This window comes from Gavia stellata, chromosome 4 (assembly GCF_030936135.1).
Source record: "Gavia stellata isolate bGavSte3 chromosome 4, bGavSte3.hap2, whole genome shotgun sequence".
In the NCBI taxonomy this organism is placed as follows: Eukaryota; Metazoa; Chordata; class Aves; order Gaviiformes; family Gaviidae; genus Gavia; species Gavia stellata.
Genome location: NC_082597.1, coordinates 10,563,052 through 10,587,616, shown reverse-complemented (window position 1 = coordinate 10,587,616; position 24,565 = coordinate 10,563,052). Strand labels below are relative to the sequence as shown.

General features: G+C 38.7%; 1 protein-coding gene across 1 annotated transcript in view; it reads right to left on the bottom strand.

Annotated features, from left to right (window-relative positions):
* Nucleotides 1-3,402: 3,402 nt before the first annotated feature.
* SEMA3E (semaphorin 3E) overlaps nucleotides 3,403-24,565 on the bottom strand; it is a 143,151-nt gene continuing 121,988 nt past the window's right edge. The window contains exons 11-17 of the mRNA XM_059816240.1: nucleotides 21,339-21,561; nucleotides 18,581-18,672; nucleotides 17,344-17,385; nucleotides 14,084-14,250; nucleotides 8,018-8,085; nucleotides 6,473-6,612; nucleotides 3,403-3,855 (exon numbers count right to left, since the gene is read on the bottom strand). Coding sequence (XP_059672223.1) covers nucleotides 3,403-3,855; nucleotides 6,473-6,612; nucleotides 8,018-8,085; nucleotides 14,084-14,250; nucleotides 17,344-17,385; nucleotides 18,581-18,672; nucleotides 21,339-21,561 — 1,185 coding nt within the window. The remainder of the gene's footprint in view (nucleotides 3,856-6,472; nucleotides 6,613-8,017; nucleotides 8,086-14,083; nucleotides 14,251-17,343; nucleotides 17,386-18,580; nucleotides 18,673-21,338; nucleotides 21,562-24,565) is intronic.

The window sequence follows — 24,565 nt, the reverse complement described above, 5'->3', positions numbered from 1 at the left end:
TCTGCTATTCAGGCACTTGGATGTAGGGTAATTATTTTTCTCTCTTGCCTACATAAAGAGATCTGTTTTATGCTACAGAAAAGTTGTGTACATCCTAAAAGCCTATTTTGAGATATGCAAGCCAGGAATTCCACAGCAGGCTATCACTTTCCCGGCTTGATATCCCGACAGGATGTGAGAGCACGGTAGTTTGTACAAGGTAACAATAAACTCATTGACAGCAAAAGAGCAAGAGCAAAGCAAAGTAAGTGTTTAGTCCAAGCAATCTGGCTTGTCCCTCATCAGGCAGCAGGGCAGAGTTCAAAGCTTTATCCAAATTGTTGTTTCTCAGTGAATTTCCATCAATTAGAATCTTCTGGGTTTAAGTGACCATGTTCCACTCTCAAAATACATTCAGGCAGCAGATGATGCTCTAATCATAGCTTTCCCAAATCTACCTGACATTAACAGACTAAATCTACGCGTTACCCTGTGCCACAGTTTCCCACTTGGCAACCGTATACTCACATCCCTCTATCCTGATCTGAGATCTGCTCATAAAATGCACGGTGAAAGGCATCTGTAAATAACAATGTGTGACTAGTGATCTGCACATAATCATCTTGTCTGGTGAAAATACATTATCAGAAATAATACAGCTTATTTCAGCCAAATATAGTTCTTAATTATATTTATAATTTGACCACTTCATGCACATACAAAATACATCAAACTCATAATGAAAAGAAGCAGACAATGCCCCCCAAATATACAAAGAAGCATTTTAAATAACATTGTCTGTGTACGAGCACATTTGTGCATATCCTTCCAAAATACATTGTCACTTTTTCTCTTCTTCCATGGATGTCATAGCACTCTTTGAACAAGACCTTGTAGTTCTGAATTCTCACAGGCATTGCAGCCATGAAAGTTGTAAGATGTGAGTTAGAAATTTAAAATTTAAAATGTAAATAAAAAATTAATGCAATTCTCCACATGTAACCACTAAAGGGATGGGGAGCTAAAAACACACACTCTCATGTTAAATCAGGAATCCTGGTTTGCGTATTACATGATTTCCACCTGAAGTCTCAGAGTAAGATGCAAAGTTAGATTTGTTCCATCAGGCTGAGATGCTGTTACTCCTTTCTGATAGTCCGTTAATGGTACATTTGGCACTAGATACTAGCAAATGAATCAGAAAAATATAACTCCCATTACTGTTAAAAAGGAGTGGACTCCATAATTCATCAGAAAAGGATTTCAGTGGTGTTTTAACAGTTTTCCATCATGGATGCCAGCAAGGATTGTATAGGGGATTAAGTATAAATCAGGAATTCTTGTCCTGTGTATGTTGTCTCTGCCACAGCCTTCAGTGCTAGCACTTTCCGTATAACTGTAAACAAACAGAGGCTCCTAATGGCAACTAATTTCCATTAAACTGTCACGGAAAAGTGAATTTATCCAGTCTCCTGTATCAGATCAAAGTTCACAACTGCGTGAATTCATGCAAGGCTGCACACAGTGTCCGTTCCCATCTCTTAGGCAATCTAGCTAAACAAAGTGCAAACCCTCGATAAATTGATTTCCTTAACACAACGGGCTGGCGGAAAGGTTTATCTGCTGTTATACCGACACAAACCCTGTTTCCCTCGTACTCCGTTTACTGACAGTGTGCCCACGGGCTCCTTTCAAACACCGGGACAGTCTCTGTTGCCAGAGGAGCACAGCAAATCTCGCTGGTCCTGCCAGCAACTCACACACAGCCTGTTTGGAAAACACTGGGTCAGCATCGATTGCTGGGTTTGTTAACACAGCAAGCTTAGCAAATCTCTGTTATCCAGGCTGTTAATTCCCACTAAGTCTAAATTCTGTTTCCTGATTAGAAGTTGAAGTTCAACATGAACCTCTTTGTGGCGGATGAATCCATTGCATATTTTCTTGCTGGCATCAAAATGTGTATCAGCTTGGCTATTTCACTTACTGGCAACATGTTCTTATTTGAGAAGTAAACTCATCTGTGACTCATTTGTGTTTATAACTTCCTGATCTTTCTTTTTTTTATTTCCAATTTTTTAAAAAAAAATCCAATTCATATTGTAATATCAGATTTCTCAAGCAGTTAAATGTTACTTTTCCTGCATTTTCTGCATCTGGATTCTTGTACTTAAAGAAAGATTTTTTTTCTTCTTTTTTTAAAATTAAGTCTTGAAAGATCTAGATTGTAAGTGACTTAGTCCTTTGATCTCCTCTCCCGGTATCACTCACAAGAGCAGTAAAGCAGCCCTTTTGACCAGAGATCACATATCAGGAAAAGATTTACCTGGATCAGACCCTGAAATTATAGAAACACAGCTGCATAATGCTGTTCTTGTTTTTAATCTACATCCTAACTTTTTATGACTGCATTTTACCCCAAAAGCACGTTAACGTATAAAACATCACTTACTTTAAATGCTGTCTTTCCAGCATAAATGACTTCCAACACTGCCTTCTAAATCTGTGGATTTAGCACATGGAGACTAGAAGTGTGTGCTGAAAACAAACCAGCTGTGGATCTGGGTAATACCTCTTCGTTATACACGTTTCTTCAGGAAATAGATGATAATATTGGATTTTGCTTTGTTGTGCCACAAGAGGGCACTCCCTTATTTCATGTCATTACTGAGGCAATGTCCGTTACCAGAGACAAAATAGACTCGTTTTCTATCTAAACCATTATTCCGACTTTTTTATATAGATAAGTTGAAGAATTTCAGTCTGTTGGTGTTCTCAACATGCATTTGACTTACATCAAGTTACTAGGCAATATTATTTAGCTGTGAGAGCACACTGAGCTTCATAAATGACTGATAAGACAAAAAACGGTGGGAAGTAAATAGGATTTCCCTTCATTATCTTTAGAAATAGCAGTACACTGTATTAACACAACTTATTGTTCTTAGTGATAAACAGACAGGTCACAATCAAAGGAAAGATCTTAAGACGTGCCACTTTCAGAAGCATGAGAAATTTGTGAAATGAAGAAAAGATATGTGTTACATTTTCAACCCACTTGTGAATGCTTAGCTATTTGAATTTGCTTAAATATGCCATCATATGCAACAATATACAGCGCAAGCATGGTCCACACGGGAAACTGGTTCAAGCACTCAAAGTCTGAAGATTGTCACGTCCTCCCTAATGCAAAACTCTGATTGCATTGACCTACTTAGAATCAGATAGTTAAGAAGATTTTTGTTTAAAATGCTTCTAAACAGTCATCATGAGTGTACAGTATAACTTACCATAGCATTTTTATTTTCAGTCCAGATATTTTATATATATAAACCTGTGTCATTTACCAAAACCAAGACTGTTTTCTCCTTCTTACTTAAGTCCAAATAAAATTTCACACAGAAACAGTAGATGGATTTTTGTCCATCAAGAGTCAGCTATGTTCCTGGGCAACCGGTAGTGCTCTGGCCTGATCCTTGCCTTCTTTTCCTGAGGGTTGGCATATTTCCACTTGGATGGAGACATTTTCAGCTTTTTTCTCTTCTTATCTGTACACCACACTTTTTCACAGTATTCCTCCACCCTCTGGAAGTTGCTGTAACCTATTAGTTGAAGAAATTCCTTGTACCATGGCTTTGATGCCTGAGGTATACTGCTCTGCATTGGACATGGCATTTTGTGAGGTATCTCCTCCTCATAGTCTTTATTGAACATTTCATCTACACGTTCTTCCTCGACTATTTCCAGGGTGATTTTCCTGACAGTATGAACAATGCTGTGTTCCACTGTCTGACAAAAATAGGTCCCTGCATCCAGCCTATGCAGCTTCAGGAACAAGAGCCCAAGGTCCATTTTGATTATTCTGTCATCTGTCTTCACCTAAAAAAAAATTGATGCAGTTGTAGAGCACAGGTCTTTACTATTACATTAAATCAGTGCAGTAACTTCTGAAATGTACTTTCATGAATATAGTATTATGTACTGAGAGAAAGATTAGGGATCTACAATCCTTCAAATCACAGTTTTTAAGTAATGAAAATATTTACTTGGAGTAAAGAAGTTGAGCTGTGAAAGGAAAGTGATCCAGAGAATCTGGCAAGCAGGGTAGAACAGATAACGGAGCAGATAGTTTCCTGTTTTCCCAGCATGGGTTAGTCACTTGTGGCTAAATCACAGAGGGAAATAAGGTTGAAACATGCAAATAAACTACTGGATGGAAAACAAATGGGCATTTGCCAGATGACCTGCAATAACCCTCCCTGTGAATGCTCTTATACATTGACAAATGTTTTTGAGGCGACATTCATATGTATTTTTATATCTAACTGCAGGACCATTGCGATCTTAAAGCTCAGTTCTGAGTTTGGTGTTTGAGTTCCCCCTACAGCTCCCGAGAGCTAGATTATTAACTACGATGCATTCACAGATGCAAATAAGCAGGGAGCACTGAGCTGTCTAATCCAGCCAGCAGAAGTGCCCAGGAGAATGGAATCCCCATCTTTCTATTTAACAATAAGATGCTGAATAGAAAGCAGAAGAGAAGTACTGGGTGATGAATGGATTGAGAGCAGCCTTGCAGAGAAGGACCTGGGGATATTGGTGGATAGGAAATTGGAAATGAGCCAGCAGTGTGCACTTGCCACTGTATCCTCGGCTGCATCACAAGAAGTGTGGCCAGCAGGTTGAGAGAGGTGATTCTGCCCCTCTACTCCGCTCTCGTGAGACCCCACCTGTAGTACTGCGTTCAGCTCTGGGATCCCCAGTACAAGAAAGATATGGACCTGCTCAAGCGGGTCCACAGGAGGGCCACGAAAATGACCAGAAGGCTGGAACACCTCTCCTATGAAGAAAGGCTGAGAGAGTTGTGGTTGTTCAGCCCGGAGAAGAGAAGGCTCCAGGGAGACCTTATATCAGCCTTTCAATATATGAAGGGGGCCTATAGGAAAGATGGAGAGACGTTTTAGCTGGGCCTGTAGTGATATGACAAGGAGTAAATATTTTAAACTGAAAGAGGGTATGTTTAGATTAGATATAAAGAAGAAATGTTTTACGTAAGACACTGGAACAGGTTGCCCAGAGAAGCTGTGGATGCCTCATCATTGGAAGGTCAGGTTGGACGGGGCTTTGAGCAACCTGATCTAATGAAAGATGTCCCTGCCCATGGCAGAGGCATTGGACTAGATCATCTTTTAAGATCCCTTCCAACCCAAACCATTTTGTGATTTTATGACTGTGTTATTCTACTTCTCTCTGCTTGTAATTGTCTTTTTCTACTGACTATATAATTATTAATGAAAAATGGAATAACTTGCAGAGGAAAACATTAAAACAAATTCATCCTAGTAGTATAAAGACATACTGGAAGGTTCAAGTCTGTTCAAATTTCCACTCCTGGTGTCCAGTATCTGAGCTACTGGGTCTAATGGGATGTGCATATAATAGGACATCCTGCCCCCATCACAGTTCACTGCCTTTTGTGAAAGACCTGATTATTCTATTGTAAGAATGATTATGTACAGGTAGGCATCTTCCAGCTAAAAACATGAGGAAATACCAAGCGTGAAAACCCATGCAGAGATTTGGGACTTGGACAAAACTTCAGGCAAAAAAGTACCTGAAGTGGCGGTGGCATTAATCTTGCTTAATTTTAGATATTTAAAGCAGAGTGTGGCATCCTTGGTTATTTTTCTATTTAGTGATTTACTAGTCATTTTTCATGTGACCAGATGAAGCTGTCTAGTTAAGCATGAGGTGATACCACTGGCTATAACTGCAACACCATCTAGTCTGACTTCAAAGGCAGCCTACATCAACTAGCTCGTGGGTAGATCGCTTTATTATAAATGTCCACATTTACATCAGATGAGTCCCACTCCAGAGATCTGCAGACGTCTAGGGCTAAGCTGGGGTCTCACATTTGCAGTAGAGCCTAGCTGCTAAGCAGTAAGGCAACCATCCTTATCCTTTGGTGGTCTGAGACTTTTCTCCTTCTGTCCTTCCACATACTAAGTGGGGATAGCTACACTGATGTGTATCAGAGAAGTATTGAAGAATAAATATAGTCACACTTATGAAGCACTTTCATAGTAGGGAAATATATGTAAAAGAGGCAGAGAATCCACCAACACACATTTTCAGAAGGTTCTCTAATGTAATAGGTGCGGTGGCAAGAATGAATAGATGTTAAACTAGACTAATAATGGGAGTAATATGTACACCTTTCACCTCTGCAATAACATACCAAGAGAAGTGTTGGATTCTTTTTTGAGATCTTAAATCAAGTTTCACTACATTTCTAACGTCTGCATTCAAGCTGGTGAACGCAATCACCAGATGAAATTCTTAGGTCTATTAATTCAAGAGAGTGGATGAACATTATGATTTTCCCTTACACCCATGTACATTTCAGCAACTGATGACAGGCCTTTTGGTGAAGATGTAATATACCTAAGCACAGGCTCTTTTAGTTAAAAGGTTAGGCTATAAGACTATTTACCTCTTCCTTCTTAGCTTCATGCGCTCGCTGGACAAACCAGATTACTTTTGCTTGTAAGGTCCGAGGGGTGCACTCTAGAAGGGTGCTGTTGTACTCTATTCCATAAACAAGTCGCTCCTCAGTCTTCTCCAGGACTTCACCTGGAATGAAAAGGAATGTTTTAAAAATACGTGCTACTGCGAATACTTGTTACATTCCGTGTTCAGGGTATTTTTACTTTTAAGAGTAAAGTTTAATTTAGATCCAACCAGATAATAACTGAAAAGTAGTGTCTGGTGAAGGTCTGACGTGTTAAGTGAATTTTCCCATCATCTCAGACATCTCAGACTCTCACAGGATCTGGCCATAAATTGTGCCAAATCTGGACCAAATTGTGCCATGATTCAGCTAACATTACACACAGAGAAACAGATCTCAGCCTTTCATGCTGCTAATTGTTTCTGCCTGGTTCTTATGAACAGTTCATCTATTTCTTTTTCACTCAGTGAAACAGAAGGATTCAATACATGCTTAAATATGATAAATAATTAAATATTTTTAGGGATAAAAATAAGATTTTTAAAATGCTTTTCCATCCAACAAAACATCTGGAGGAAGATAAGCTAGATGTTACACTAGAGAGGACCAATTGCCTCATTAATGAAATTATCTTATTCCATGGTAGTGATATATATTCTTGAGACCAATCAGTTTTATACCCCAAAAAATACAGGGTTTGAGATCATTGTGATTTCTCTGTTGGATTTCAAACTTACTGTATAATTAATATTTCATATTGGCATATACTTTTCCAAAATCTACTATATCCTCCGATGGACCCCAATTTTAATGAAGCTTTCTCTGGTAAAATATCTGTCTAATATTTAATACCTAAAATATCTTTCCTCTGACTATCTATCAAAAAGAACCTTTTATAGTTGATTTTTTTCTTCTATAAATGTATAGGGTGTTATCCTGCAAAATGTTGAGGATGTCCAGGCAACTGCTTTCTGTCTGGTTTGCTATTCCCAATACTGATGTTTGAAATAATAATTTTCAAAGGTTTGGACAACAGCATTAGACATAGTAATCTATCTTTTTTTAGGAAAAATCTTGATAATGATCATAAATACACATTTGTGTTCTGACATGTCATTGCCCATGTCTGTGTTAGGGAGCTCCTTCAATTCCCACCTCTGGCTGAGTGTCCTGGCAGTATTTCATATTCATTTCAGGATGCAGCCCTGTTGTTTCTTATCCCTGCCCCATCTTTCCACTTATGTTTCTGTTGGAAGCCCTTGACATGCTTTAGCCACATCCCTAGTCTGAATGACAGGGCTGCAGGACTACAGGAACGCTATGGGATGCACCTGACCTGCCATTGAAACAAAGTCATTCTTAGACCTGGATGACATGGGCTCATACCCGTGACTCTTATAACTTATTATAGGAATATGCCAGTAAAAAAGCGCATGTGAGATTATGGACTGGCTCATGCTCGTGGCAAAGTCTGTGCTCTCTGCTCCAGGCATTTGCTAGCAATTCGTAAACGTGTGACTAGATTACCGATGAACTGCTGGCCAAAGCACTGCTGCGCTGCATTTCCGTGTCGAACATCTTGTCTGCGGAAACGTCTGGAGAGGAAAAAATGGAATTGTTTGAGATAACATGTTTAGCTTACAGCTTGTTGGGTTTATGCTAAAGTGGCATTTATTAAAAGCATAAGGAGCTAAATCTTGATTTCTAAAAATTTAGCATTGTTGTGAGAAGTACTCACTTATGCATCGGTATTTTCTCTCTACTCAACCTATTGGGAATCATATGTCTTAAAAAAAGAAACATACTTGTCTGGCGAAGAGGAACAACTACGTGTCCTGTTTATACATAACTACACTGATGTTATAAATATTAAAACAAGATCTTCTGAACGCACTGGGCAACATTCAGTGCTAGGAAGAGTCAAAGGGACCTTTAGCCTGTCTTTGGATTCTTTCTGGAAGCCAAGGAAATTTTCCTTTTTTAGTTTAGAACATTTTGCCATGTATGTGAATGGTAGTTCTTGTATCCTTCACCCTCATGTTATTTTTTTCACTTGGGAAGCTCGAAGTGCAGGGCAAATACTTTATTTTATTACATCTGTGTAGCAGACAGTTGTTAAGCTCATTTTTCTTAATAGGGAAACAGACACATTCATGACTTGCCCATGCCTAGAAAGTGAGCTAGTGGCAGAACTGTGGTCAGAACCTCAGAGCCCTGGCTGAGGCCTGGAAATAATGCATTTACTTTTGAGAGAAAAATTGTTGTGAGTTTTGGGCTTTGGGCTCTTTATATACATTTACAGAAAAATAATGAAAACCATAATTGTACGGTGCATTCCCAGAAGAATTGTGCTTTTATATGGCGCTTTTTTTTTTTTCTGAGCGTCCTGATAAATAAAATTAAGATTGCTTACTAGGGAAATGAAAGACTCTGTTGGAATAGCATATCTTGCCATATGTAGTATTTCCAACAATCTGAAATTTAGTTATACTAAGGATACCTTTCCTATATTTGCATGAAGAGTAATTCTACACAGTATTACCAATGCCATACATAACGGATTAACAGAAATATGCAATGCAGCAAATCTTACACAGCAGGTATGTGTACAATATACCCCATATATATGATAGAAACAAGCAAAGCCAAGCAGTTTTGTTATTCTTTGCATTTACTACTTAAATAATGCTTTTCGCCAGTGCTATGTGAACACAAAAGGCAGAATTTTTATTTGGCACAAATTGAATTTGCTGAAACTATGTAGATTTACACTGTTTAAAGATCTTGCCCGTAGATGTTATTTGTCATATTTCTAAACTGGCAGCAGACAGTGATTATTCTCTGAGTTCTGTCACCCGTATGGACTTCTGACCCAGTGGTGCTGCTGGACCAAGGGGACAGCTTTAACCTTTACTGATATGCAGAGCAGAACCAATGTTTTGCCATTGTTGTTTCAGGGGAATCTGCAAATTCAGTGGGGACTGTGTTGGGCCTTTTAGGCAGAAGCACTGAAAATACATGCATATTATGACACACCAACTGAGATTCTGAGATAGCAACAGGGCTTTGTCATGCCCTGGGAGTTCTCATTGCAATGTATAGATGCTGCAGCTGTGCTTACTGATAACTCTGCTAAGTGTCAGTGCTGAATAATGCTGCCACCAGCTCTGGATATCTGTGTATACAGATTATTCAGAAGAGACATTCTCTTGCACAAATATACATAAATACTATAGACATTAGCCTTGAAAAAAACCAAGAAAACCCTGCTACTGTCAGGCACAGCAGCCCTATCTAGCAGGAACAGGACAGTTATCAGGCATGTACTATTTGCTCTTCAGTTCCTCAAGATCATTGTAGAACTAAAAAACCCCTAGTCTTGTGAAATAGGCTATTTCTCTAGTTGTTAGAACCATTCCAGAAAAAGAAAGGTTTGATGGGATTTTACTGTTGTGAGTGTGAAGACTGGGGAAGATATATTTACCCGTGCCTTCACTTGCTACTTTTTTGAAGAGAAGGAAAAAATGGGGAGAGGTGCTGAAAGAGAGGGAGATGCTGGGAGATAAACTTATTTCACGAATACTGACATAAGCCTGGTTTTTTGTTATTTTTTCTTAGTAAATGTTTCATTCAGAATTCTATGAATAACGGAGTACCAGATGACTCCTAAGATGAACTACTGTAAGGAACAATTTTCAGTGACTAGCAAATGTACTGAATATATGGAAGTGTCTTTTGCAATCTATAACTTCATGAGGTTAGATTTCAGTCTGTAGCTCTGTGCTTTCAGGAACTTAGTAAAAATGATCTGCAGGAAAGCAATGCCGCCGTCACCATCACCACCACCATCATCCTCACGTTTCTTTATTCTTTCCCAGGGATAGATGAAGCAAAATCGAAATGGCTCAGGGAGAAAAGGCATCGTTGCGGTCTGCGTTTGGGTTTGCCGAACCAAATGTCACAGCGGAGAGACTTTTGGGTTAGCACCGGGATTTAGCCGCAAGGCGAAGGCAGTCCCTTAACTCCCCCCCCGCCCCGCCCCGCCCCGCCCCGCCCCGCCCGGCGGCCGCCTTCCTGCGCCCCCTGGCGGGCCGCTGCCCTCAGTGCAGCTCTGCTCACCGCCTCCAGCCGGGGCACGCGCCCGTGGGCAGGCAGCCAAGGGGGGCCCGGAGGCCTCGGGGGAGAAACCCACAGATTTGGGAAAAAAACCCCCATCTGTTCGGAGCTCCCTTGCTAACCATAAGAGACTAAGCATGTGGTTGTGTGTTTGCTGGTGGAGTGGGAGAAAGAGGCCAGAGAGGGAGAGGAGGCAGAAGGGAACTGTCAGCTTCTTAAAATTAGCTGAAGAATCACAGGTTACCAGACCTACCCAAGCTGAAAGTCATTTTAAAATTACCTCAGCCCTTTTTCAGCCTGGACGGTGAGCTGGTACAGCAAAGAATCTCACTTGTAGAATTTAGTGCTTGTTTAGATAAAAATGGAACCTGCCTAAGTCAGATTGCAGAGGTAACAGTGAACAAAAGCATTTCTTTAAGTCCTGGACCCCTCTGCTTCCTCAAGCGTACTTCATGGAAGTTGAATGCAACCTAATTTCCTTCTGGCATCTTAAGTATTTGCAGTATGCACACCTGTAAGTACCATGACATTGTAGTGTGTTGCACTGCTAGCATCAAGATGCTAGATTTTGGGCTCAGTTTTTATTTGTCCTTAACTAAATCCTATATCTAATTAATTATACAGGCTATATACTTTTACAAAAATTATAATATAGGCTTTAAAAATTCAACAAATTAGTACCAGCTGTCAAGCAGAGGGGTTTTTGTATTTATGCTGCAGTTCTCCCTATATACTGTACATGCCTTAGTTTACAGTTTTTCTGTTTCGTATTTCTCTAAACACTTGGCATACCTCAGAGGCATTAAGGTCTAAAGCAGAGAGCATTTGAATCAAAGCGGAGAGGACACATTGTACATCCCTGCTTCGGTTCAACACTTCACCAGTAGGACTGGAATTAAAAAAAGAGTTCTTAGCAGTGCTCTTACTGCACTAGCAGGGCTGCTTCTAAGTCAAAAGCCCGCCTAAATGTACTGTATGAGAGCCAAATTTGAGCAGATAGTGGTGGTATTAAAGCCAGCTCAAGTGTGCTGTAATGTAAGGCACAGCTCTGTAAGTTCTAATGCAGTGAGGGCTGCCAGGAACGGGGGGAACAAGTGCTCTCCAATGCCCCTTGTAATCACATTACTTATACTACTCTGTACATCTTGAGCAGAAATCTGGAGCCCTGAGACAAGGCCAGATCAAGCTGTGTATGCTCTGGGATGTAGCATTAATTGTATCTGGACACCAGGGCAACCATGGCGGGGTTATTGCCCGCTCAGGGTCACTTGGTATCAGAAAACTTCATGTTGTCTGCTGAGACCTGCCTTTTCCAGCAGTGCTCTCCACCTGGTACCCAGTGGGAGGCAACTTAAAACAACTTCCATACATATGTCCTGAGTAGCTCTCCTTGCCTCTCCATGTACCACACAGTTAGTGTAAGCTCATAAGTTTAAAATGCTCTGAGCTTCAGCTGTGAGCTAAAGTGAACAAAGCAAATGCCCTCCGTCCCTCTCAACATTATTAGTTCTTGCTGGCTGTTCCCCAAACTCTTATATGTAAAACAAGTTTTGCAGACTTTCAAAAGAACATTCAATTGAGTGCAAATCCCTTCTCCGCTGCTGCAGTGCTTATCTTAAGAGAAGGAGGGTGATAACAACAGTATTTTCTTCTTTTAGAGACTGACCTGCTGAATGTTGGGGAGGTAAGGCACAGGAAGGTGCCTGGGGTGCTGCCCATATCATTCAACCCTGGATAAATGCGTGTGTCAGGGGACTTAAGGGCTGCTACTCTGGAAATTGTCTTAGGTGAGAAATATGCTAAAAATGTACAACAGAGTTCAGGACAGAGTGAGTTTCTCTTATCTTTTCTTAGACAATAAGTAGCCTGCAGAGCAATGTAAATGCTGATACAGCCCTAGCAGGCTGTTGGGAAATTTTTTAACCCCCCCCTTCCCCAAATGACTTTTACATCATTAGATGAGTAACCCATATGATTTATAATTACAGTAATCCAATTTCTACTTATAATGTAGGAAATTAATCTCCCTGGCTCACTATATAGCTGCTCATTTTTCTTAATCTGGGGCCTGAAAATTTTATCCAGACTCTTCTCACATTGAGCAGACAACAAGAGCCCACTTCCTCCCTTAGGTCTGCTTGCAATAGGCATGAGAAGACTATGCGATCCTGCTTGTAAAAGTGTAAGATTTCTTACTTGGTTTAACCTATGCCTTAGTGTAGTAAATCCAAGAGATTCTTAATTATGCTAAGTCATTGGCTGTATTTCACATTGCTACATTTTAAAGTGGCCTGCCCAAAAATTCAGGTTACCCAATGGTTTCGCTGTTTATTATCTTTTGGAAAAATCCAGAGGAATGTCTGTTGTGCCTGACTATAGCCAGCAGTGCACTTGTTTGAGTACATCCGGGTAGATAAGTTACACAGGACAAGTCAAAAAAAAACCATAAAACTTCCTGGTTTTCCTTAAGAAACAATAATCAATTTGGGATACTGTGACTTGGTTTTGACTGAACCATCTCCACTGGTTTTCAAAACTGTCTCCAGAAGTTGCTCAATTCATTCTAATCCTTGCAGTCCATGTAGGTCTAATATATATAAGCATATATATGCAGAAAGAGTAATTGTAAAAAAGCAACAGAAGAGATTTGAATTATACATTACCAAAGTTTTGATGACTAAGGCTAGAAATTACTCTCTCTAGTGGCAAAGCTGACTCAAAATCTTCTGAAAAGTTCTGGACTAAAATATGCATGGTTTAGATGCTTGATCAAGTATCTGTGTAGCTGAATTGAAGAACCTGGGTTTGAGAAGAAAGGGAAGAAGACAGGTATGCGGGAAATTGCTGCACAAAAGAGTGAAGGCCAAGAGCCAGGAAAAAGTGAACGGTGAGAGAAAGAAGTCTCCTGAAGGGAAGAATTATAACACCCAAATTAGATTAGTGCTTTGAACTGGCCTCTAGAGTAACTTCTCTTTATAAATTCACTGGAGAAAGCCTAAGCCTAACCTTAGCTTTTGCAGATACTCTGGTTTCGTTTTGGCTGGTGAAGATATTTGACTGTTAACATAGATTCTTCTTTGCTTTTTTTGGAAATTCTGTTGTATATGTTATTGCAGTGTGATATATTTGCTGTGTAATACTATCAAAATAGGTCTCTGATGTTGTAAAGAATCTTTCCTCTGCATACCAAAAGATGTATAAGGAAATTGAAGTTTGTTTAAAACTTACTGCAAATAATTACTAAATGACTTTGCTTCCTTCATAAAAATATACCTGGTACTGCAGTTTATGCCATCCTGTTAATTTGGATTCGTTGCAATTCCCTAAGCTTGCGTTAATAAATTAGCAGCTAACACATCTTTTCACTTCTCAGTTATTTTTATGAAGGGGAGATACAAAGTACTTTGTGTTGCAGTAGGAACTCTGTAGTCATAGCTATTTTGCAAAAAGGATATCACAGAAAACAGCCGTTCTCACCTCTTTGCCTGCATTCCTGTGGGATAGTATCGGGAGCAGGAGATCCCATCCCAAGCGCAGTACGGATCTCGAGCAAGGCAGCAGTCTGCACAGGCGGTGCCGTACATGTCACACTGGTGAAACTTCACTTGCGCTATGACCGACTCGGATCCAACGTAGAGCTGTTGCTGGAAAAAAATACACCACGTACGATTAAATTCCTAGAACGTCCACTAAAACTTCTGTTGCCAATGGAGTTATTAAAAAATGTTAGCTTTAGTGTTGCTTGCCAGTTGTTCATCCAGCCTGTGTCCTGAGGGAGGCAGAGTTACTCTGTAGGAAAATATCTGATTACAGACTAAACTCTCCTGCATGAGGACAGAGGAGAGAAAGAAGGTAAAATGAACAAGTTTGTTTTGGCATTTTCTCGCTTCTGATGTTTCAGCTTTGTAAGCTTTGTGTTTGAATAGGCAGGGTTTTAAGTTTCTTTTTCTTCCTCAAGATAGTGTCCAGTGCCACCCTCTTTACATTTCTCTGTCACCTAACTGATCTGCAAAAAAAACCCAACTTGACTTTAAACAAAGAAGTTCAAATTTACAAAAGTTATAAGCAACCTCAATCTTAAAATGGGAGTTATCAAGTAAATTTAAGTCTTGATGTGGCTACTTACAATACGGTCACACATACACATGCACAGTAGTACTATGATTTGTATTATCCCTCAGTGCACAGGTGATGATAGGATTTTTTTTCCTGGTACCGTGCAGTCTTTCCTTACAAATTAACTGGTCACAATCTACTTCTTTAATATTTATTTGTAGGGGTTTGGGGTTTTTTTTCAGCATTAGTGCTAAGACTGTTTGAATCTTCCCAGTTCACATAAATGTCCTTTTCAAATCAAGTGAAAGATCACCAGTCTGATTCATGAGTTGCTAGCATAATAAATTCAGAAGATAATAGATTGAATTTATAGGGATTTGAGAAAAAATCTTGTTGCTGGTGAAAGTAAATGGAGTGAACACAGAAATATGCAGTGTGTACTGCAATAGGAACTGCTTATGCACGGCTCCCTTCCATGGTTTTACCAGTCAGAAAAAAGATTCCTAATGAACGCTTAAGCTGTGCTTATCCTAATGGCAAAACTTAGTCCATAATTCCCACTCTCAGACCAAGCTTTCAAAATCTGATATTTTAAAATTCTTAAAACTGGAAAATACAGGCAGCTCATTTAGTCTGGCTTGCTTATTACAAAACATGAAATTTAAAACTAGGAGAGGCTGGTAACAGTAATGCTTGAAGACTTTTTCAGCTGAGGTAAACCAGATGATAGTAGCAGGAACTCAATCTGCCAGCTGGAATGAAGAAGAAACCTAGGATCCTTGTTTGAGGGAAATTCTTTCTTGTCTGCAAAGGCTGCAGTGTGATTGTCCCAGAAGACATGAACAACATTCAATGAGACATATGAGATGGGATTTTCTCTTTCATCTTTTAGCAGGGGTAAAGACTGCTCTAAGTCTTGATTCATCAGAGGAGGGCAAAAAGCATCCTATATCCAGCCAACCAAACACTGAACATCAAAGAAGAAGATTCCTTCCCAGCCTTTGCAGATAACTAGCTCAACCCTGAAACATGGTATTTTATTCTACCACTGACTTAGTGAAGACTGGTTAGTGTTATAAGGATATTGAGACAAAGCTAACAAGGAGGTCTCCACAGGCTCACAAACTCCAAGGTCAAAAGAGACCAGCCAAAATACTCAAGCAGAGAAGCTACATAACTTTTTTCACATAAATTCAACTAAGTTATACTTCTGCTTACAGATCTCATTTTAAAGACAAAATGACTTGGTGCCAACCCGGTCTCTAACATATATTGCAACATTTAATTGTCCTCAGTACCAGAAAACTGCATCCTATTTCAAGATTAGATTTATCTACATTCAACAAGTTGAACTTGGCTATTTAATCTTGATATTGCTTTGCCATCAATTTTCAAGAATCCCTATACACATACACTAGGAAGTCACTTTATTGGGTAAAATTTTATATCTGGCTATCCCATTCTCTCTCATTCTTTTCTCTGATATCTTGAAAAATTTAAGCTACTTTTACTTCTCACAAGAAGCTTATTCTTCAATACTAGGTTGCTTTGTCAGCTTTTTTACAATTCTCTCCAGATTTTCCAGGTACTTTTTAAATTAGTAGCATTAGCAGCCCTCTTGGGAGCTGGATCTAATGGAGGAAGACTACGTCACTTTTATACAGTATCTCCTTTTTACTCTTCCAACACAACCCTTTTACCATGACATTTTACTGAGAGCTAAAGGTAAGGCAATACCTGAAATGACACCAAAGTCTTTCTCCAAATAATCACTTAGACGCAGTGGTAGACAATCCATAGCTGCTTTTCACATGGAAAAAAATTAGATTGATCCAGGAGATAATTCAGAATACATACACCTAAGATCCTCCTCTGAATCACGATCAGAGGAGATTGTCTTTCTACATTACCTACAGAAAGAATGCAACTTGACTGGACACCAAGACTAAAATGATCTTTTGGGGCTCACTCAGACCTCCCAGTAATGCAATTTTTATTCTTTGTTACTTGTGTTTCGCTATGCTTATGTGCACCTATATTGCATCGGATGTCTAAGATCTATTAAGATATAACTATCCTGGGGTGTTTATAATGGCTCCATCCTGAGATGATATGATGATACGGTACGGATATCTATGATAAGGTACAGATGAGAATCTACCTAGAAGAGTAATAAATTGGGTGTTTATATTAGCAGAAACTAGCAGAAACTCGAAAGGGAGTCAGATCCAGACAGCCCTGCCTTTCATGGGCAACTGAATACGTGGGAGAGCCAGTAAGGCTCTTTTTGCTCTGATATCGCCATGGGGCTGAAGTCTGTCTGCATTTATCAGTGAGGAACTTTTCTGTGAGTTGCCATATCCACCAAGCTAATCCCTACTGTGATTACTATGCCAGTAACTCATGAAGCAGATTGGTTTTAACTTGCTTTGATATGAATGATAGTGTGAACTAAGGAGATTTAACATTAGAACTGAAAACCATAAATGCTTCATAAAGGAACAGAGCATATAGCCATAAGCTTATATTACAAAAGGATTGCATGTATCAGACCAGATCTGATTATAGATGATGTACATCCATCTGTCTATCTAACTATGTATCTATCTATCTCTATACACTTTATAGCTTCATTACATTTGAGTCACAAACTTCACATTTCAAACGTGTCAAATACTTACCCTTTTTGAAGAGATTTCCATAGAAATAATAGGAACCGGTACCTAGAAAATAAGAAATATTTCCTTGCTTAGAAAAAATAGTATCTTTTTGCTATGGCAATAAATTAGGTAAAATAGTGTTGATGTTTACTTATTATATTCAGCTTTGCTAGATACTTTGACTTCCTTTAAGTTCTGATGCTACAGAAAGATGTGAGGAAATTGTGACTTTCAGTATTGCTTTAAAAGAGTTTATTTAAAAACAACCAGCCAACACTTAATTCAGGATTATCAGAGCCACAGGAGCACTACAATTTCCCTGTCAGACATGACAGTAGCTCTTGCCACCACTGAATCTCTTTTGTCCTACTTGAGAGTGATAAGTGGAGTGTTCTTCATAACAAAACATTCATTGAAGATAGGATAAAAATAGCAGGAATTCCTTCTTTTACCATTGTCCTCTCTGCCCTCTGCTCAGATTTCCTGGAGCAATGCCAAGACATAGCCCCTAATAAGTCCATTGAAAACCAGCTTTATCAAGAGGGGCAATTTCTGTGATTTTCCCCCCAGGCAACAAGTCAACAGTTACACTGCCTAAATGCAGGCACCAGATTCAAATATCTAAGTTTGGATGTTAGATTTTCATTATGGTTGCAAGTAGGTTAACCTCCTACTTTATGTGACTAACATGACATGATGTGAATACTCACTAAGACAATTTCATTATATTAGCTTTGCCACACACCAAATACTGAGATTTAATCATAGGTTATTCTTAAACAGAATGGAGTTTTGCCTCACTAGGACTTAGGTTTGCCCATTCTAAAAACAGATTAACTGATTCAGTCTTTCTGAGGATTGGCCTTTTTTTATCTGGACCTCATTTAAGCTTCCAAGGTTGTAGTAGGCACATTTTGTGCATGCAGTTATACTCTTTTAAATACTTAATTGGATATGAGGGAAAATTAAATAAAATGCAATAAGTTTCTAATTAAAAGCCACACTACAACTTCCAAGCATGTAAACAGAAAGACAGTAGTCCTGGTTTGCTGCAATACGCTTCAGTACTTGGGCTATAAAACCACCTCAGAAAAACTTTAGTTGAAAATTAAGATTTCCTGTCGTAAAATAACTAGATCATTAGAAAATTTCTTGCATGCATGCATTATATATTTTACTATCCTCAGATTTTTTAGACATTTTAATTCTGCAGAAAATTCAATACTTGTATATATGCTTCATATACAGCACAATTCACCTTGAATACTTGCAGCTCTTCAAGAATCACTTCTTCCATTGATTCTGTCTCTTGATTGTAAATTGTAATGACTTTCAGCACAATTCCATTATCTGGCAATAAATTTAGAAAGAAAAAAACCAAACCAAAACGAAACTGAAGGTTATAATTGGTGGAAACATTTATATGGCCTTCAAACATATTAAATGACTTCTTCAAGCTGATAATGGATAGAAATTTATAAATATGTACAGGTAGTTGCATATTGGTGTTATTGATGAAGATTCTTACTCTTAGAAAATAAACACATATGACAACTTGTCCCTGGCAAATAAGAGTCAACTGAGACATCCCTGAACTATATGATGAATTGACTTGCATTTTTCAAACTCTGGGTCATAACCCCTTGGTGAGCTGCAAAAGGATCAAAGAGGGTGACGATATTTCAGAAAAAGAAATGAGAGTAGGCAGGAACTGAGTCCATCAAGGCAAGGGAGTATAAAGTAACTTTAATTATAGGATCTGAGTGTTTACACTAGTTAGAAAACTACTAACTATCCTTAATTGCTGGCAGCAGCTCCGTTCCTCCAGGCAAGACTACAAAAACCTTCAGGGCTTCATTGTCTGCAGTTCTTGCCCTCCTCTAGGGAAACACTGAGCTGCTGTTGAGCTGAAGGTGTTAATCAAAGGAAGATGAACCAAAAAAAAGCTGCACATTCAAACAGTCTAAGGCACATTGGAGTTTAGATTTATCAGCCTCTCTGCCACTACAACTCTTGCAGGAAATTAAAACACACAAATAGCATCTGGTCTTCCACCACTTCAGCTTTGTCTTGGTGACTATTATAAGAATAGTCTTGCCTTCCTTAATCTGAAAATCTGTCATCAACAATGGCAAATATCACTTCCTTTCTTCTGTTACTTTCAGTCACCTTTGATTTACAGGGGAAATATTAAGCAGACAAGCACTGGGAAAAATGTTCAGCGAAAGATCAAAGGGGCAAACATAAAGAGGAACCATTAAACTGGGGTCATACACCACTTCTCAAAGAGAATATGTAATCAAAGACATCCATTTTGTGATGGAACAATAAAAAGAAATTGCATTCTGAGCTCTGATTTTCATATGTAAGTCCCTCTTCGAATCCTGTTGACAGACACGTGAAAGTCAGCCCTGATGTTCAGACTTCGCCTTTGATGAACCTTTCTAACCTGAACTGCTACCCTAAGGAAACTTCTGCTTGGCTTAAGACCCTGTTTACTTATGTTACACAGCAGGTGTTGGACTCGGATAAAAAAAGATTAACCCTTTCTCACATTATATTGCCAAGAGAAGCAGTGTGTTTTCTGATAGGAGCTTTGCCAGAGCAGAGATTGCAGCGTTCATTTTAGAGTTTCTAAAGCCCAAAATCTTATGCTGGAATTTTTTGTCACCTGAGATTAGACATCTTGAGAAGACTAAGCAGCTGTTGGGTGCCAGTCGAGCACAGCTCTAAAGCACACACTTAAGTCACCTCGGACTCAACTTTGCTGAACAGAGGACTTGTGTGCAAGAGTATTTGATACAGTATCTCAATCACAAATGCAAGTGGAAAATATGAAAAATCTAGGCACCATTATAAAATCTGCTGTACAGAAATGTGATACATGGCACAATGTTTTATAGACCACACTAAGTCCAATACCGAGACCATACTGAGGCCATTAATAGCATAGAAAACAGCGTTAATATAAATAAGCCTTTGCTGTTCTACAAACATGCTTCTTTAGAATGTTCTCAACACTTAAATGTGCTTATCAGAGGAATTTCGTTACTAAAAAATAATTCACTGTAAATGCTTTCCTAGACAAAATGGTCAAAATGATTTGTGATACCACTCCTGTTGTTAAATTGATAAAATGTGAATGTATGAATACTTGGATTTTTTCCAGACAGATTAGATGTGACTAAAGTCTTGTCTAGTTCTATGCTTTCCTCTTATTTTCTTAAGTTCTCTTATTTTTCACATACTATTAGAATGTGTTTTTTGCTCCAGTTGCTTAGAGTTAGGGCAGGTTTATGATACATTTTCACTTAATCATATTTGTTTAGTAGATGTTCAAAAATCCGGTTTAAACAAGCTCCCTGTATCTTATGAAAATGGTACAGAAGAAAGACAAGAGAACTTGGCAGAAAACTTCTAACAGTTTCTTTTTAAGAAACTTGGGTATTTCCTCCTATCTTCCTTGATCTGTGTTGTAACCCAAATTTGGAAACTGGTAGTTTCATTTTAACGGTATCATCTAGACCTGTGGTCTTCAGAACTGTGGAAAATAAACTGTGGAATAAAGCCACAATAACTTGAACTGATATTTTTGAAAATCATGTCACCTTTATTTCTCTCATGTCTCTAAGCTCTGCTCAGAACTATGCTCAGATACATGATTGTGGTCTGAAGTTTTAAAAATAAGGCCAGTTGTTCAGGAATTGAATATAAGGTTCTTGTTTGGGAAGAAAAAAAATCAAATGGAATCCTATACTTAAGTTTCTCTTCCAAGTCTTTAAACGTTTCTCTGTCAATATTTTTCTATATAATGTTATCAGCAAAGTGAGGCATATGTCTAGAATGACTAACTAACTTCTCTAAGGTGAAGACTGGCACAGTCATGCAAAGAATGATTGTTAAAAAGGAATGTTGTATTGATTTTTTTATTTCTGGACTACACACAACTTAATTTCATTCATCCTGGAGGTAAAAAAAACCCTATTAAATCATCTTCCTTGCTTTCTTTAATTTACCTGTGCCAATGAACAAGACATCATATTGTCCATCTTCAGCTTCCACTCTGTCCACTGCTATTTGTTTAAGATTGTACTTTCCATCTGTTTTAACTAGTATTGGTCTCTTATGAACAGGCTTGATGGGCTGATACATCAGCGGATGACTCCTGGCAAAATGGACAGCTTCATCAGGATAGTCTTTAGTGGTAGTGTACAGACCGCCGTTCACCTTGCTGGCACACTGCAAAAACATAAAACATAGATTATCCTGAAGGTTTGCCAAATAAATTGTCAGAGACAGGTCTTGTTTTCAGGAGTAATGACAAGTCTACAGAAAACGTGGCATAAAACAGGTACAGAAGACCAGTTGCAATTGGGAAAGTGAACTACATGCTTTATGCATGTGTGGATTATTAATCGTGAGAAGCCAAGAAAGGGACTGCTGAACAGAGCCTCGGCATTGTCATGTTTAGAATGAGGGAGCTCCTTCCTCTCTGGCATACTAAGAGCAGGATAAATAGTGACACTTTTAGATTTTGACAAAAAAACATAGTGCTTATGTCTTCCCCAAATTCATATTGAAGATGTAATCAAAATGGCCATTGACAGAGTTAGGAGAAAGGGGTTTTCTACCCCAGTAGAGACACAGTCATGTAAAGTCAGCAGAATACTAATGCTTGAAATCAATCTCTAGTCTTATTACTTTTGATTGCAAAATGTATTACCATAAGAAACTAAGCACACTTAAAAATTATTCCAGCAGCAACAGTAATTCTTGATCTCAGGCATTCTAACAGTATTATGTTTGATTCTAATTCCTAACTCACGATGACAGTATTATATATCACAGTTTAGCTTGAAATACCAATGTTTGCCCTGATCAATCTACTGTTTTGCAAAGCAAATACACTTTATGTCCGTGATTGATTGAAAGAGGCTTACTCCTTCGGTCAAATGTACAATTAGGGATAATTTAATGCGTTAAACACAGCAGTTAATTTTAGGATGCTTTGTGAAGGATATAGTGTTCCCTAACTGAACATAGATTCTACATTTCCAATTTGCTTCATGATGTCTAATTGAAACCATTTATGATCAAGCTGAAAAATACCTCAGTAACCATTTACTTTTTCCAAATATTCATAACCCAGTGTGGTTTTAAGAAGCATTTCAAGTAAAGCCACAGTAGCAGCCTTTCCCTATTTAAATTGGATTTTTCAATCAATAAAATGAAATAAAATACTCTTTATGTTTACTGGAAACAGTAATTTTAAACTTGTGGTCAACTGTAATTGACAATAACAAACTCCTGCACTTGTCAAGTGGGGTGATGTTTGTTTCCACTTTTTGGGCTTAGCTACAGGAAAGTATTTGTTCAGTGTTGACTTTAAAGTAATTGTCTAATCAACCTAATGATGGAATTTCACCGGCTGTTTGCAATAAAGAGACAGAGCTGGAGCATGAAGACAGGCTAAGCCTCTGCTTCCCATGCACTGCATAGCATATCAAGTGAATAGGCATTGCCAGGTTCCCTTTGCAAAGTTCTAGCCCAGGAGAGATTTAATAAAAAAAATCCTTCACAGGCTTTTCATTTTTAATTAAATAAAATCAAGTAGTCTAGAAAGGAAACAGTAGATGCAGCCATCTCTGAAGTCTATCAACACCATTTTTGAGGTAACTGATGTCATTCCCAGAAGCATCACAGTCCAAATGCACTAAATGAATCAGCAAAACAGGAGCAGAGATTATGGCAGAAGCAGTGCTTCAAGCAGACTTCAGAGAGGAGAGGGTTGAGAGGAGAGGGTTGAGAATCTGTCAGAACCTGTGCGACTCGTAACAGTGGTTTTCTGTTTATTTAGCTTTAAGCTCTACTCTCATTCCTCATAGACTCCATCTTTACCCATTCAATAGCTAAGATCAGAGAGTGCTGACTCTCACAGATGCCTAATACTAGGTTATTTTTGACCTCTTGTGACTGTCACCCCCGGTAATGGAGAAAGTAGTGCGATTCAGCTTAACCAGTATGCTGACCTTTTCTTCGGAGTGTGAAACCTAACCCTGTGGGCTACAGCCCGAAACATGCTTTTGTTTCATGCTACTGGAAAAGTGTTGAAAAGACCTCTAAACTGTGCTCTAAATGAGCAGCCAAAAATGAATCAATTAATCCTCTCTTAGCCGGGAGAGACAGTTACTTCAGCCTCTGATGTGCTCTGCAACATGTAGAGACAATCATGACTAAGCTGATTAACACCCAGGAAAGACCTGGGTCCTCAGCTAACCAGTTCCATGACATCGGGAAAATTACTTGCTCTCTTCTTTTATATCTGTTTCAGCTCCGATGCCTTGCCTCCTGGGTAGGCTACAATCCAGTCTGACTGGAATGTGGCCATTCAGAGCCAAGGGAGAGAAGCATCAAAACTGAGTGGAACTTAGGGCAACCTTTCTGTAAGTCATTGTCAACTTTGCTGAAGTGCTGGCTCAGTGTTCCCTCCTTTTTGCCGAAAAAAACCCCCATTTAATCGTCAGTGGTAGGAGATATCAATGTAATGATTGTAGTCATTAATACTGAATTCCTGTCTATGTTTAACACTAGTCCAAATAACATATGTAAGGTGTTCTACAGCCTGGAAAAAAAAAGAATACCAGTTAAAGAATTTAGAACGCATAATCTTTGTAAAATATACAGCCATTCTGCAATCCATGCACAGTACTCTCATTATTCAGTAAAACTGTAAACATTCTAAATTTGCTATACAAAAAGTCCAATAGGAAACTAACAATTCCTTTGAATTCAACCATTTTGCTCAAAATTTTATAATTTACTTATCTGATTTCATATCCTGACTCAATACCAATGACTGACTTTGATCCACACCAAACAAACAAAAAACCATTTGGTATTGATGTCAGCACTGCTACAGTGGCAGCTTATTGACCAAGATGGTCAAATCATATTCATGTTGTTTAAATCCCAGATAATCTCTTTTTTTGGAGCATCCACTTCAGGATTTTGACTTATGTCTCTAACCCCAAGAGAAGCAGAGGAAAACATTAATTTAAAATGAGAGAAGACATGTATTCGAAATCGTACTACAGGGAGAAAGGCTGTATTGGCATGGACTAGATAAGCTAACAGGCCTTTTCGCCTCTCATTCCTGTGACTCAGTGATAAATGAATTGTATGCAATGTTTATTTCTGCAAACGAACGCTTTTAATATAAAAGACAATATTGATTCAGTTAGCA